This window comes from Thalassophryne amazonica, chromosome 1 (genome assembly GCF_902500255.1).
Source record: "Thalassophryne amazonica chromosome 1, fThaAma1.1, whole genome shotgun sequence".
Lineage (NCBI taxonomy): Eukaryota > Metazoa > Chordata > Actinopteri > Batrachoidiformes > Batrachoididae > Thalassophryne > Thalassophryne amazonica.
In genome coordinates, this window is record NC_047103.1 from 163,569,367 (window position 1) to 163,585,597 (window position 16,231).

General features: G+C 44.0%; 1 protein-coding gene across 1 annotated transcript in view; it reads left to right on the forward strand.

The window, feature by feature from the left end:
- The window catches only part of LOC117518750 (Krueppel-like factor 7), a 145,106-nt gene that overhangs the window by 111,280 nt on the left and 17,595 nt on the right, over positions 1-16,231 (forward strand). Inside the window, 1 exon segment of the mRNA XM_034180006.1 lies at positions 12,369-12,492. Coding sequence (XP_034035897.1) covers positions 12,369-12,492 — 124 coding nt within the window.

A 16,231-nucleotide genomic window follows, 5' to 3' on the forward strand; every position in this document is an offset into this window, starting at 1 on the left:
TGAAGTCTTGTGTTTCCAAAATTTTGAATGAAAGTGTATAAGTAGCTAGAGGGGCACTCAATAAAGCACATATGCCTTCATCAAGCCCCCAAAATTCCTTTTAATTTATCACGAAAAACAAGTCAGTCCTCTCTAGTGGACCACTTTACGTGAAAGCACTTTTTCACACTGGATCTGAGTTATTATTTAGATCTGAGCCAATGTTCACTGATGGATTGACAGTCATAGTATCCTAAAGACTCACCTTTGATTTAGATTTTTACCTTCATCCTCCCAGTCAGTCAGTTTTGTTTGTGATTGCCCCTCTCCTTCCTCGCACCTCATGTTTGTGGAGAACCTGGTGCAAAATCACTTGCAGATGACCTGATCCTAATCACCAAATTCAGGTTTAGATGCTGATTGCCAAACTTTGATCTTGAATGCAGGTCTTTGATCCTGAATATGATTTTTTTTTAATCCCAATCACTGAGTTTGGATCCTGAACACTGCCTTTTAATCCTGATTGCTGACTTGTAATCCTGATCACAGAGCTCTGATCATATTTGCTGACCCTTGATTTTGATCACAGGTCTTTAAACCTGATTATTTGATCCCAATCATTGAATTTTGTTCATGAATTTTTACTTTTGATCCTGATTTGTGATCTGTAATCCTGAATACAGAGCTGTGATCCTGATTTATGTCCTTTGATCGTGATGATGTGTCTTTGTTCATATTTCTAGCATTTGATCTTAATTGCTGATTATGTTGATTTAGAAATCAGAATAAAAAGAATCCAGATTAAAGATCACCATTAATTATTAAGGAAAGGAACTTCCCTTTGTTCCTGATCAGCACCCAGATTTATCAGGGTCTTCTTTGGGCCATGTCCCATCAACATCAAGGAACTGTGTTTGTTTGATCCATAACACCCCTTAATTTATAAGTTAAAACAACTGAGGTAATGGGTTAAAATAGGTTCCAAAAGAGGCTGTAGCTCAATGACTAATCATTTGAGAAGAAGCGTCTGTGGACAGTTTTAAGGGATCTGGTTCTTTTGTGTTTGTGCAGCGTAAATCCAAACAAAGTCAACTGTTGAGCGCGGCACGCTAAGGACCAAGACACAAGCTGAAGGTGTGATCACACCACAGATTCAGGTGTGAGCCAGACTGGCAAATAGGGCACCGGCATGGCCATCACTGATTTCCCCTGAGTGGCGTCAGTCTGCGATACAGGGTGTGCCACCTGGACCAGCTTCTACTGTGCAGACGCATGGCCCACAGGTCCAGAGGCAGCAGTGCCTTCACACAGGTTTTGTTGTTTTGTGAGCAACAGCATATCGGGGTTAAAAGTAAATACAAATACGAGTCCAGACTGTCGGCTTCAGTGTGAGAACAGCTGCATTTTGAATTTGTTTCCTCTTATTAAGTTGAAAGAGGTGTCGCTGCCATGTAAGAAGATCATTAGTAGGCCCTTTGTCAACAGAAGTGTTGAAATGGTTGTCAAACTCCACCATTCTGGCCAGAGTGGGTCTAGGATCAGGTGTTACCAGTGCAGTCTCACACCCAAGCCATCAGATTTTGATGCAAAATCATTATCACCAAACACCAATGGTACTGAGTTGGGTACCCCAGTTGCATCCATGTTGAGGAAGTGCTAACCACAACTTTAAGTATAGTGTAGAAGTGAAGCAGATAGTTTTTCTCAGAGAAATGATGCAGTTGTCAAGAAAAACATGTCCGCCAATCACTAATTGGTGCACATTGTGCCACACATCGTGATGGAAAGGGGCACTGACGAAGCATAAATGTGATGTGTTGGAAGGGAGAATGTGTAGGTGCCACTATCCACCACACCACTGAACCGCATTGGGTCCAGGATAGAAACCAGCCAAGCTGACATCAAATCCATTCCCACCTTACCAAACGTGAACATTTATATCTGCAACACCCAGGTGGAACATGGACATCTCCTTGGACTTCTCCAGCGTGCTGGGATCCTCCTCACTGATGCACCTGCACACTGGATCATGGCACAGAGTAACAGGCAACATGATCAAAATGTCATAGCTGATGTTCCCCTACAATACAAATGGTGCACTTCATCTTCATCTGTGTCTGTCTACATTCGATATAAAGTTATTCAAGTTACCCCAAGGTTCTTCCAATCCCTCAGTGATGAGGAAGCTGGTCTCTTGGTCAAATCGTGTACAGAATGGTGGAGCCACAGATGACTGAACACGACCAGTCTTGATGTGCACTGTTTCTGACAGACGCTGTATGTGACTGCTGTGGGCAGCTTCTGCCAGTCAAGATCTTGCTCTCTCTCCTTCTTCTTTCTTCTCTTCTCGTCTGTGTTATTTGCCCACATTTTCTGCAGACTTTCTCTTGTGTGACTCGCTGCTCGCCAGGTGGCTCAGCCCCTCACTTGTTGTTCCCAGGTCTTCCAGTCGATGGAGCAGTTCTTGATGTTGGGCTTCAGGAGTTCCTTGTAGGGTTTCTTCTGCCCTCCTCTGGACTGTTTTCCTTAACTCAGGTGGGAGTAGAAGATCTGCTGTGGAGGTCAGTTGTCAACCATCCTAATGGCGTGACCCACCCACTGAAGCTGGTTCTTGTTGATGACACAGTCTATGCTCTGGAGCATGGTCTCAGCCAGGATGCTGATGTTGGTACAGGAATCTTGTCAACTGATGTGGAGGATACTCTTCAAGCAGCATTTGGTGGAATTGCTCAAGGGTCTTCAGGTGGCAGCAGTAGGTGGTCCAGGTCTCCTATCCATACAGCAGGGCTGGTATAGTGACAGCTTTGTCGAAGAAGGCTTTTAGTCTCGTGTCGAAGGTTTCTGTGTTTGAAAACACGAGTGAGAAGCTGGCCAAAGTGCTGTACACTTGACCCTGTGTTACATCTCGTCATTGCTGTTGGTGTTTGATGACATATGGCTCCTCATGTATGGAAAATGGTTCACGTTCTTCAGGACCTGTCTGTGCAGTTTCACAGGAGGTGTTAAACTAGACCCACACATTCACTAATGTGGATGTGACCTGAGCACTGGTACGCAGGTGTTGCACATTATAATGCTTTGTTGTCCAACTGAATCACAGCGCAGGTGTTTTAGGGTTGTTAAACCAAACAAGCTGAACTTTGGAGGCCATGCTGACACAAGCACATGTTTGTCACAGCCTGAATATTTCTGCTTACTTCAGAGAAGGCAAAGGAAGCCCACTCTCCCAATCTGCAGGAAGGTTTTTTGATCAGTTCTTATTTGGGTGAAGAAAAGTCACATCACATTTAAAAATAGAACACCAAAATGCAACATCTGTCACTGACTAATCTTGATCTTCTGGGCAGCTTCCTGATGCTTGTAATATTCAATTTTTCACTAACATCTCACATGCATCACCATGATGAGCAGGTGGCACATGCCCTCCATCAGTGAGTCAGTGGGATGAGAAAAAAATTTAATCCTTAATGTGTGCAAGTGATTCTGAATGATGCATCAACAGTAATTCCATTTTATTGTTTAAAATCTTTATTACATATAGAGTTAATTGTTTTGAGGAAGACATTGTGCAGGCTTAGGACAGCATAGGACTGCACAGCTCACGTGGTTTGACCTCACATTCTTCAGCATCTAAACTGAAGGATGGCTAGTAAGACCCTTCGGCTGCTCCCTTGTTTACACTCGGGGTCGCCACAGCAAATCCAAGGTGGATCTGCATGTTGAGTTGGCACAAGTTTTACGCCGGATGCCCTTCCTGACGCAACTCCACATTACATGGAGAAATGTGGCAGGGGTGGGATTTGAACTGGGAACCTTCAGCACTGAAACCAGGTGCATTAACCACTTGGTCACCACATGGTTAAAGTGACCAAAAAAAAGTGAGAGTGCAATTTCTCAAAAAAATCACTGCAAGATTTATGTAATGTTCCTGAGAAGCAAATTGAAGAAGAGACAGTGTGCCGTGCACAGAGCTATCTGATTGACACATCATCTTTGAAATGATGTCTTCTGCTTCAAGCCATGGCATCTAAATTGTCTTAAAATCGATATGGTAATGTTTGATGACATGCAATGGATGACAGTGCGTTCGGCTCTCTTGACAGACACATTCGTTGCACTTAAAATGCGTCGGATAAAAGCATCTTGCATGAGACCGCGTCACACTATTCAAACCGGGAAGGTAGAACGATAACGGGGTGGGGTGGGGTGGGGGGGACATAAAATGACAAAAGAAAACAAAAGCGAAAAGGAGAGGAGTGAAACAAAGAGTAGATGAAGAGCGATGGGTGGGGGGGAGGCTGTGCGGGGGGACAGTGGAGCGACCCTCTTCAGAAAACGGCAGCAGTGCCACAGGCTCCCCCATTCACTCAGCCATTATCCTGACAAGTTTAAAGATGTCATTACTCAAATCCTCTTTTTCTTAGTTGTTATTTCCATAAATTACCGACGGAGAAAAGGCAACGATTTAATCTGGAATTAGACGGGCTGAGTTGAAATGACAGTGCCCTGTAGAGCTTTTTGTGAATAGGCTTACGGCAGATAAGGAATGGTACAATTAGATTCGGGCAGGGTGAGGGAGCGGGTAAAACACGAGGCCTCTTGGGTATTGGTCTTACTCTTCTCTCTTGCTCTCTCGCTCTTCTCCCTCTAACATACTTTATTTCTGCATCACTTCTTCCATCTATCATTTTTCTCTCTTAACCTTTTTTTTTTCCTACTCCCCCCACCACTTTTCTTTTCTGTGTCTCGCACTCATCGGCCGTCCCCACCGTGGGTGCGCAGCAGGGCTGTAAAGCGCTCGCCGGAGCCTCTCTAATGACCTCGGAGACCCAGGCGCCCTGGTTCAGCTCCGGCTAATGGAGGGAATGCAATTAACTTCAACGCTGGCACCTGAGAGGCTGCAGCCTGCGTGCATGTGTGAGAGCATCCGGAAGTAACAGATTACACCTAATGGGATTACAGTGACTCTGAAAACACCCAGTTATGAGATTACAGATGCCTTTTAGAAATATTGGTTATTTGATTATTCAAACTGGGGGGAAAAGCATTTTGATTGTGCAGCACTTTATATTGTATGAAATGATCAATTATGTCAGCTAATGAATCATAAGTAATAATTTTCCATATTGGCAGTATTATTGAAAGAAATAATCCACTTACTTCTATAATCTACGATAAGTAATTCAAAAGTAACACAGCATAATCAGATTATGTAACTGAGTTCAGGCTAATACAGTGGATTATCTGACTGATTGACATTTTAAACTGCCAATCAGTCATAGTGGATGTGACACGAGCCTTCTCTATGCGTGTACCTGCTCGTACGAGGGCATCTTGAGGAAAGGCAGCAGGAGATGGGGGGGGAGGCTCAGTTGCTAGGCAATGGGGAGCAGCGTATCGTTGGAGGAGTCAGTAGCTGAGTGGTTATGTACTGCTGCAGGCTCTGGTCTCTCAGCTCCCCCCCCCCCACCCCGTCTCCTCCTGCAGCACCACCACCACCACTACCCCTCCGCCGCCACCCTCTTGCCCCATACAGCTCTACGGTTACCGTCGCTAGGCAACTGCCTCCATGCTCTGCCAGCGTACTCAGTAATTGGCCGGTGGCATGGCGGCGTGCCGTTGCCAGATCCAGCCAGCTGCATTGACTGCTGCCTCCTCATGTTTCAGCGCACAGATGCCCCGCCCCCTCACTCTGGTTTCTAGGCAACACAGTCAGGCATCTCTGCCTCTTGGGAATTTCATTGGCCAGAGCCGGATGGCCCAGACCTGCTGCTGTGGGCATTTCTGGGAAGTGAGGCACTATGACGGGATACGTGTCCACAATGAGAACAAGAACAGACAGACACAGAAACACATGGAGACCAAGCCTGATTTTTGTTTCTGTATAATCCTGATTGCTGAAATACTATTTGTGCATGCAAGATCATCCAGATATGTTGCTAATCAGAAAACTCAGTCATTATCAGTTATCATTGATGGTTTCACATGACGTCTGATCTGCACAAACATTCTTATAAATGTTTAAATAAAGCAGTTTTTTTTCTTGTTCTTTCTGTTAGTTTTCCAAGCAAGCACTGGCAGCGGGCAGGTTTTTGTGACAACATGCATCTAAATTTAGATAAAACATTATTCACAGCAGGAATTTCTTCATTAAAAAAATAATAATTTATGTTTTTGCAAGATAACTGCTCACCCTGAGTTCTTTACAAACCAGTAATTAATATAAACACCTGATTCTCACCACTAGCACTCGCACAAAATCCTGCTAACAGAATGCTATGCACAGCACCTGCTTGAGCGTAGAGTGATTTATACAGGGGGCCTGGGGTGGCTAGAGACACCCCTGGACAGTAATGAGTACTGCATGTGGTGCAAATGATATTACCTTTAAACAGCAGGTCATATGACTCGTTTCAGTGACAGAGAGCTTGAGTAATATTGGAAACTTTCATTTAATAATAATAATAAGACATTTTATTTATAACACACTTTACATTTACAAGAAAATCTCAAAGTGCTACAGCATAAAAATGAACAGAAACACATTAAAATCACACATTAAAAGCATTCTAAATAAAAATGATTTAAGCTGCTTTTTAAAAGACTCCACAGACTGTGGAGCTCTCAGATGTTGAGGCAGGGCGTTCCAGAGTCGTGGGGCAGCTGCCTGAAAAGATCTGTCTCCCATGGTGCGGAGCTTGGTCCGAGGTGGCAGAGGCGATTTGAGTCAGTGTACCGGAATTGTCAGGTGGCGGTGTGTGGAGTGAGGAGCTCTGTCAGGTAGTCGGGATTGCAGCCATGGAGGCATTGGGAGGTCAGCAGGCAGATCTTGTAATCAATCCTCTGCTGGACCGGGAGCCAGTGAGGGGACTGAAGTATGGGGGTGAATGTGGTCATATTGCGCCTCCTCATCAGGACCCAGGCAGCGCAGTTCTGGTTGTGCTGGAGCTTCTGCATGGTCCTGCCTGAGATCCCGACGAGGAGGGCACTGCAATAGTCTAGCCTGGATGAACCTATGAATGCACCATAGCCACTACTGCCTGTGCTCTATGAGAAATGACTGGAGAGAATCATTTTGAGTGCACAGCAACATACCGACACAGTCTGCCTGTCTAATGTATTCTTACACAAACTGTGACCAGCTTTTCTTTCAAAACAGGCAAAAAAGAAGCAAATTGTCTTTGTCTTATCATTATTATTCTTATGAAATATGGCGTTTAACTTTTAGTCTGACATCATATGAAATGCATCGTGAGAATATATTGCCCAATTTGCTGTTCTGAATAATCGAATATTGTAGTTGTACTGTTGGATATTTACCCTCTGTCAACGAAGTTGGGTGGAGGTTATGTTATCCCCGTGTTTGTTTGTCTGTTTGTGAACAGTCTGTAACCCACAATTTTTCATATATTGTTATGACATTTTTACTGAAGATTAATATCCTGATAGGTAAGAACTGATTCAAAAGGTCAAAGTCAGGAAAAATCTTGAAAAATTGGAAAAAAATCCCTATCTTTAACATTAAATGAATTTTCAAAAATTCCTTATTTTGAGGAGCTGATGAATGAAGAAAATGAGAGAGAGAAAAGGCTGGATGATGGGGAGAGAGAAAATCAGGAAGTACAACAGATTCAGTAAGTAAGGCAGTTGGTCCAGATAACATTCTGGTGGAGACAGGGACATGTCTTGAGAGATGGCAGTGGAGTTTCTCACCAGATTGTTTAATAATCATCTTGGAAAGTGAGAGGATGCTTGAGGAGTGGAAGTGAAGTGTGCCGGTTTCTATTTTTAAGAACAATGATGTGCACAGTTGCTGTAAATACAGAGGCCATAAAGTTGATCAGCCACAGCATTGAAGTTATGGGAAAGAGTAGTAGAAGATACATTTAGAAAGCAGGTCAATTCTGTGAGCAGCAATATGGTTTCATGCTGAGAAAGATTACTACAGATGCAATGTTTGCTCTGAGAGTTCTGATGGAGAAGTACAGAGAAGGCCAGAGGAAGTTACATTGTACGTTCATGGATTTTGAGAAAGTTTATGACAGGGAACCAAGAGAAGAGTCATGATATTGTATGAGGAAGTCTGGAGTGGCAGAGAAGTATGTGAGGGTAGTGTAGGACATGTAAAAGGATAGTGTGACAGTGGTGAGATGTGCAGCAGGAATGACAGACTCATTCAGGGTGGAGGTGAGATTACACCAAGGATCAGCTCTGAGTCCTTTCTTGTTCGTAATGGTGATAGACAGATGAGATCAGACAGGAGTCTCCACGGACTAGGTTGTTTGCAGATGACATTGTGATCTGTAGTGAGAGTAGAAAGTAGGTGGGTCTAGCCTGGAGAGGTGGAGATATTCTCTGGAGAGAAGGGGAATGAAAGTCAGTAGGAGCAAGACTGAGAGTACATGTGTGTGAATGAGGGGGAGCCCAGTGGAAAAGTGCGGTAACAAGGAGTAGAAGCGGTGAGAGTATGAGTTTTAATACTTGGGATCAACATCCAAAGTAATGGAGAGTGTGGTAGAGAGGTGAAGAAGAGAGTGCAGGCAGGGTGGAGTGGGTGGAGAAAGGTGGAAGGAGTGATTTGTGAACGAAGAATATCTGCAAGAGTGAAGGGGAAAGTTTACAAGACAGCAGTGAGAACAGCTATGTTGTACGGCTTAGAGACGGTGGAAGTAACAAAAAGACAAGAGACACAGCTGAAGATGTTGAGATTCTCTTTGGGAGTGACAAGAATGGGCAGAATTAGAAATGAACATATCAGAGGGACAGCTCAGGTGGGACGGTTTGGAGACAAAGTCAGATAGGTGACATTGAGATGGTTTGGACATGTGCAGAGGAGGAACCCAGGGTATATAGGGAGAAGGATGCTGAGGATGGAGCCACCAGGCAGGAGGAGAAGAGGGAGACCAAAGAGGAGGTTTATGGATGTGCTGAGGGAGGACATGCAGGTGGTTGGTGTGACAGAGGAAGATACAGAGGACAGGGTGAGATGGAAACAATTGATCTGTTGTGGTGACCCCTAACAGGAACAGCCGAAAGAAGAAGAAGAAGGTCAAAGTCAGGAAAAATTTGGAAAAATCTGTATCTTTAACATTGAACAATTTTTCAAAAGTTCATAACTCTGTCAAAATCAAACAAAAAAACAAATAACATTTATTTCATATTTGAGAACTTTATGTAGGATGGTATCCTTTATCGACCGGTGTCGCAGACCAAATGGTCGCCCTAAGAACCGGTCCCCCCAGATGACGTGATTCACGGATTAACACCTCGTTTCTGCTTCAAACTGCACTCCACTCATCATCTATCTCAGCGACAGATATCTGAAGCTTTCGTACAATAATCATTTCCACATAAATTCAGCATTATTTCATTATCAAAGGTGGCAGAAGCGATCACAAATAAATGAGCTGCTAGCTGATGCGTTCACTGCACGTCAGACATTTCAAAGCGTCACAGAATTTTGCCTCGTTCTGCTTAAAACAGCCTCGTTTCTGCTTTAAACTGACTTAGAATGATTTAAGAGGTTTATCTTTGTCATCTGATGGTTAATAATCTCATTAATCCATTTAATTGCTTTGGGTCCGTTTCAGACATGCTGCTGTGGTCCGAAATGACAGACGCACATGCAAAAGGCGGACTGATTTTTAAGGGTGGACCGTTCGGTCTGTGACACCGGATCTGATCCGGATTACAGATTTTGTGGCCATTTAATTTAACATGGAAAACCCCATTGTATCTTAATCAAACATGCCGCAATCACTCTGATATTTGAAAGTGAGGTGCGGACTGGTACTCACTATAGCCTGACAAAGTTTGATCTGGATCTGATCCGGATTGTGGATTTTGTGGACATTTTAATTTAATATTGAAAAGTGCTTTTGGTGTATATTTTGCATTATATCTCAATCAAAAGTACCTCAGTCACTCTCAGTGAGGTGCAAACTGTCACTCTCAATGAATAGACTGAGTTTGATCTGGATCTGATCCGTATTGCAGATTTACCAGATATTTGATTTTAGCATTGAAAAGCCCTTTTGATCTATAATTTAATTAAATCTATAAAAAGCCACTTCTGACAGGATTTTGACCTTGAAATGTTTTTCCAAGGTAAAAAATTGTGGAATTAGAAACTAGTGTTGGCGGAGGGTTGCGCTTTAGGAATGCGGTGCTCTTGTTTTTTGTTGATTTGCTCCAGACAGTGTTGCAGTCGCTCCAGCAGGTCACCATGTCATGGAGCTACAAGCCCTAACCAGTCAGTCCCTTATGGTGACCACAGCACCATTTTTTCTTTCTTTCTTTCTTTTATGCAGCTGTTCCACTGATTGTGGGCCTTTCTAATAACATTCAACAATTTAAGCCTGTTTTGTGTCAGATGCATTCAAGCAAAGCCGGTCAGTGTGTCATGGATCTGCGTCCAGTACCGGTCCAGATGGGTTGTGACTGATGCAGGTGACATCCTTCATGTTGGACGCAGCTGGCACATTGTGCCTCCTTGGTCATTAAACCGTGTGACCGGGCTAATTATCGCTCCTCCTCCCTTACCTCCGTATCTACAGCACTCTCTCTCCCTTAATCCACCTCTGCAGCACTTCTCTTCTTTTCCCCCTCTCAGTCTCATCACACCTCCTCTCACTCTCACTCTCTCATCCACCTTTCTCTGCCTGCCTCAACCTCCCCCATCCGCTCTCTCTCTCCACTTCTTGTTCTCTCGCTCCACTTCTGTCTGTGCCGCTACTCTTCTTGTGCGTGTTCAGCAAGATTGGAGACCAGTGGGAGCTTCTCCATCTCCTTTTCTCTCTCCAGCCCCTATAAAGAAAGTGAAGTGAGGGATCTTTATCGGTGAAATACAGCACGCTATAAACCTTTGAATCAAATCTTTGCAGCATGAGCTCAAATGGCAACTGTGTTTCTAACATGCACTGCTCACTGTGTCAGTGAAGGCATCATATTGGAAATGGTGACCCTTGACCTCACAGGGGTGACCCTTCACTCCTTGGGGAGAAATTCTGGACTGAATTTTATGAACGTGGTTGCATTTCGGATAAATATATATTATAATGTAATTTCGAAGACTTTGCTGAAATAGTCACATTTATATTTCATGAATCCTTACAATGGTTACTGGTGTTCCTCAGGGATGTGTTCTGGCTCCTACACTGTTCAATACATGCATGGACTGGATATTGGGTAGGGCTGTGGAAACCAGCAGCTTAGGTGCCCTTGTTGTTGAGGAAAGGTTCATGAATATTGACTGATGATACTGTGATGTTTGCAGATTTGGTGGGTACTCTGATTGCAGCATTTGAGAAGTTGAGTAAATTTGGGTTTGTGATAGTCCTGGAACAAGACTATGATAACTCTGTGGACTCTGATCAGAAATGTATCTGCACATGGTGAACTTTTAGAGACATTCACTTATCTCTGGAGTAACATTCATGCCTCACAGCCATCAGCACTTGAGATTGAGAGCTGCCTGGGAAAAATTCAGAGAGTTATAAGATCACTGGACAGAAGTGTTTGGTGATCCTGATATCATTGCAGGACAATGAATGTCCAAGTCTTCCTGTCTTACTGTATGGTTGTGAGACTTCAACACTAACCTGGGACTTCAGGCAATGACTAGATGCAATGAAGTGTCTGAGTCCTGGATCAAATCCAGGCCTTCAGTGACTTTCTGGACTCAGGCATCAGCTGTTTAATGATCAGGATCAAAGATCTGTAATCAGGATTCCAAAGTTAGCAATCAAGATCAAAGATCAGTGTTTAAGATGTCAAAGTTTACTGATCCAGATCAAATATCAGTAGTCAGGATGGCTAAGTTGAACAATCAAGAGCAAAGTTCAGAAATCATGATGTAAACATTTAATGGTCAGGATCAAGAACAATAATCAGGATGACAAAGTTTAGTGATTACGAGATTCACAATCAAAGATAAATCATGATTGAAATCACAATCTGAATGAAGTTCAGGATTTGGGATCAAAGCTCAGTAATCAGGGCAATGAGTGGAAGCATACACTTTTCCAGTTATGTTTTTTAAAAGATTTTTCATTCCAACATCAGGCGTTGTGCCTAACCATCAAAAGAAAAGAAAAAAAAGGGGATATTTGCTTGTTTACATGAAACATGTTGAATCAAGTGTTCAATGTGAACCTGATGGGCAGAAAGTTGCTTTGCTGCCACATGCTTTCTGTAAATGTGATGTTCTGAAGCAGCGAGGAGCTTCAGTCTGGATTCACGAAGCAATGATCAAATTAATGGATTAAAGACTTGAAACCATGCGGCATTGCATGCTGGAATCAAATGGCTGTTTTGCTGTTGCAGGAGGCACGTCCAATTGGTGGAGCAGCAATAAAAAGGTTCTTTTTGCATGTTTTTTCATCCCTCAGGTGAAAAGCCATACAAGTGCTCATGGGAGGGCTGCGAGTGGCGATTCGCCCGGAGCGACGAGCTGACGAGGCATTACCGCAAACACACCGGCGCCAAGCCTTTTAAGTGCAACCACTGTGACAGGTCTGTCAAAACACCACTCTTTTTCACCAGCTCATATATATATATATATATATATATATATATATATATATATATATATATATATATATATATATATATATATATAGTTTCATTAGCACTTGCACAGTTTTTCATCATGTTTTGTACACAGTTTTGTTTGGTAATGAAATGGGACTCGGTGCTGATAACTCACCCAAATATGTTTGGTGTTGACCCACTTTAAAAGTGTGCTGGCAGGATTATAAATGCCCGCTCGGCTGAGATACAAGCGATACTGAACTTGCTCAGTTTTTCAGTGCAAATGCAAAGGGTACTGGGACTGCTGCACGCCCACATTAAGACACTGCAGCATATTAATCGTGCATGTCCTCGCATGATGATGCACATGGCCTTGATACCGAGGCTGCTTTCACAACAGGATAGATGTGCAAAAAAACAGTTGCAGTGTTACTGCATTGCCAAAAATAAATAAATAAATAAAATAAAACAAAAATAACAGACACCCAGAAGGCCTAAAGATCCTCACGATGTTCAAATAAATAAATAAATCCTGGCTCGAGCCCAAACCTTTTAAGACAAGGTTTGAAAAAAAAAAGTTGAATTTGCAGTTTGACAATGTAATTGGCTGAGCCATAGATTTGCTCAAGTATTTGAGATATGTCCTGTCAAGACCAATACTCCTTAACATTTGAAGATTTGGCAGCGCACAATGTTTGAAATGGCGGTGAGCCCAAAAGGAAAAACAAAAATCTGTCAAAGTAAAGTGCTTCAACAACAACACACACCATTGTTTGTAAAGTTTTAACAAAAGACTGAACAATACTAAAAAAAAAAAAAAAAAACAACAAAAAAAAATGTAATTGTTGAGTGACTGCGCTAGCCAGAACGCAAGCACATGATTTATACAGGGACTTGACAAATGTTAGCTTCTTGCTAGCTACATGCCAGTTAATGTTGTTTGCATTTAAAATGTTTTCTGCTCATATGTGTTTCTTGTTCATGCCAACGTCGTTTGTGATTTTTAAAGTTTAATAACCTGGAAGGCATGATGTTGCTGAAAATACAAAATTCCGCCATGATTTATAAACCACCAGAGAAGGTCACGTATGTTAACATTTCTGAAGATAAACTTGAGTCTTGTCTGTCACATCCCGCCTTAAGGCTCTAATCTCTGTTTTTAACCTTCATAGTATTCCAGTGTCATCGTTATGGAAGCAAATCCTACATCAGATAACCACGTTTCAGGTCTTTGAGGGTATTTAAATTTTTTTTGCACATTTCTAATAAATTTAAATTCTATTGTTTTTCTGAAAATAAAAGGCAGGTTTAACGATTGGGTTTGGTTGAGTTTAGGTTCTATGACTGACTAGTTGGTTTGTCCTTGAGTTGTGTTATGTGATTTCAAATTAACATTTATACATTGTTTTCATGCTGTATATTTTGCTGTTCTGCATTGAGTTGATGTATCATCAATTAAAACCAACATTGGCAAATTAAATTAGCTTTAAAGCTAGTTTGCATGTCGCGTCAAAGTTTCCGGACAAAAAGTAACAACAGTACGTCATTGTTAGGAAAACTGATGGAATGCACACTGAAAAAGAGAATGTTTGAACCAACTTAAAAAAGTGTTACAATTTGTAAAAACCTGAATGAATTAAGTTGTTTGAACTTAAGTTTGAAAGTTAAATCAACTCTAACTTACAAACTTAAGTTCAAACAACTTAATTCGTTCAGGTTTTTACAAATTGTAACACTTTTTAAAATTTGGTTCAAACATTCTCTTTTTTCAGTGCAGTACTGTTGTGTGGGCCGCTGAAGAGGAGGTACTGCTGGCCCACCACCACCAGAGGGCGTCCTGCCTGGAGTGCGGGCTCCAGGCACCAGAGGGCGCTGCCGCCTCACAGGAGCAGCCAGGGTGACAGCTGTCACCCATCACCTGAGACAGCTGTCATCAATCACCGGATCTGCAGGGATATATCAGCAGGACGGCATCTCCACCTCATTGCCGAGATATCGCTCTACCAAAGAGGTAACTTCTCAGCTGATTGTGTTTTTTGAATAACTGTTGCTTGTGTGAATTGGACAGCATTTATTCTGTTCCTTTTTCGACGAGAGGTGGAGGTGTTTTCCCACCATACGTGTTGCTGGGTGCACACGCACCCACTTCTAACTGTGTTTGCTCATCGCCAGCAGTACCAGATCCGACACGCGGAGGCAGTGGCCACCTGGGAGTTCGGGACTTGGCGGCTCCAGTATTCCCGGGGTTCGGTGGCGGAGGAAACCGTGTGGTTCCGGTTCGACTTCGGACTGACGTCTCCTATCTTCGAGCCTCCCCACATGACATTTTGTATTGGAGCTTATCTACTATTGTAATCTGTTGTTGTTGTTGTGCACTTTCACAACAGTAAAGTGTTGTATTTGGCTTTATCCATTGTCCGTTCATTTGCGCCCCCTGTTGTGGGTCCGTGCTCTCACACTTTCACAACAGGATATCTCGGCCAACGTCATGGATCCCGAGGGGCGTCAACTGGCTGTTGAACGGCCAATGGAAGAGCAGGGCGCACAGGCGGCCGCAGGAGGAATGATCGGTGAGTTGTAGCGAATCCTCACCGCTTTCACGGCTCGGATGGATTTAATGACCGAGCAGAACGTCCTCCTTAACCGCAGGGTGGAGGCTCTCGCCGCACAGGTGGAAGCGCGCCCTCAGGGCGATGCTGCGGCTCTCCCTCCTGTCGACCCTGTGCGAAACAATGACGTTCCACAGGTCGTTCAACGACCCCTCCCACCATCCCCGGAAGCATACATAAGCCCGCCAGAGCCGTACGACGGTTGTGTGGAGACGTGCGCTGATTTCCTTATGCAGTGTTCGCTCGTCTTCGCACAACGTCCCGTCATGTACGCGACTGATGCTAGTAAGATAGCTTATGTCATTAATCTGCTTCGCGGCAAGGCACGCGCTTGGGCTACAGCGCTTTGGGAGCAAAATTCATGGCTCCTTCTGATATATGATGGGTTTGTGAGGGAGTTCAGAACAGTGTTCGATCACCCAAATAGAGGAGAGACCGCTTCAGCCGTGCTGCTGTCAATGAGACAGGGGCACCGGAGCGCAGCTGTTTATGCAGTCGACTTCCGCATCGCGGCTGCGAGATCCGGCTGGAATAGCACTGCCCTCCATGCCGCCTTTGTAAACGGACTGTCACTGGTTCTAAAGGAGCACCTGGTGGCTAAGGACGAACCGCGGGATTTGGATGGGCTTATCGATCTCGTCATACGATTAGACAATCGGTTAGAAGAACGCCGTCGGGAAGGGTGACGAAGGGCGTGGCCGGGCATGCGTCGTCCCTCTCCCTTCCGGTTCCGACCACGTTCCGCCCTCCCCACGCTCCACGGCCCCTGCGCTCCCTGTGGCGACAGCTCCCCCTGCTGACGAAGCTAAGGACACGAGCAGGGCCACATTTAGGGCACCAGATAGACAGAGGAGGCTGGCCCGCGGAGCATGTTTTGTTTGTGGCTCGATAGAGCATCAGGTTAGAGACTGCCACGAGCGGTTAAAACGCCAACGCCCGCCCCTAGAAACTGGGCTAGGGGTGGGCCGAGACATTCACGTGGGACACACCCACATTGCCACACAACTCCCAGTTACAATCCTGTATGAGGATTTAACCCTGAAGGCCCCAGCACTGGTGGACACGGGCTCTGAAGGGAATCTGTTAGACAGCAGATGGGCCAGGGAGATAGG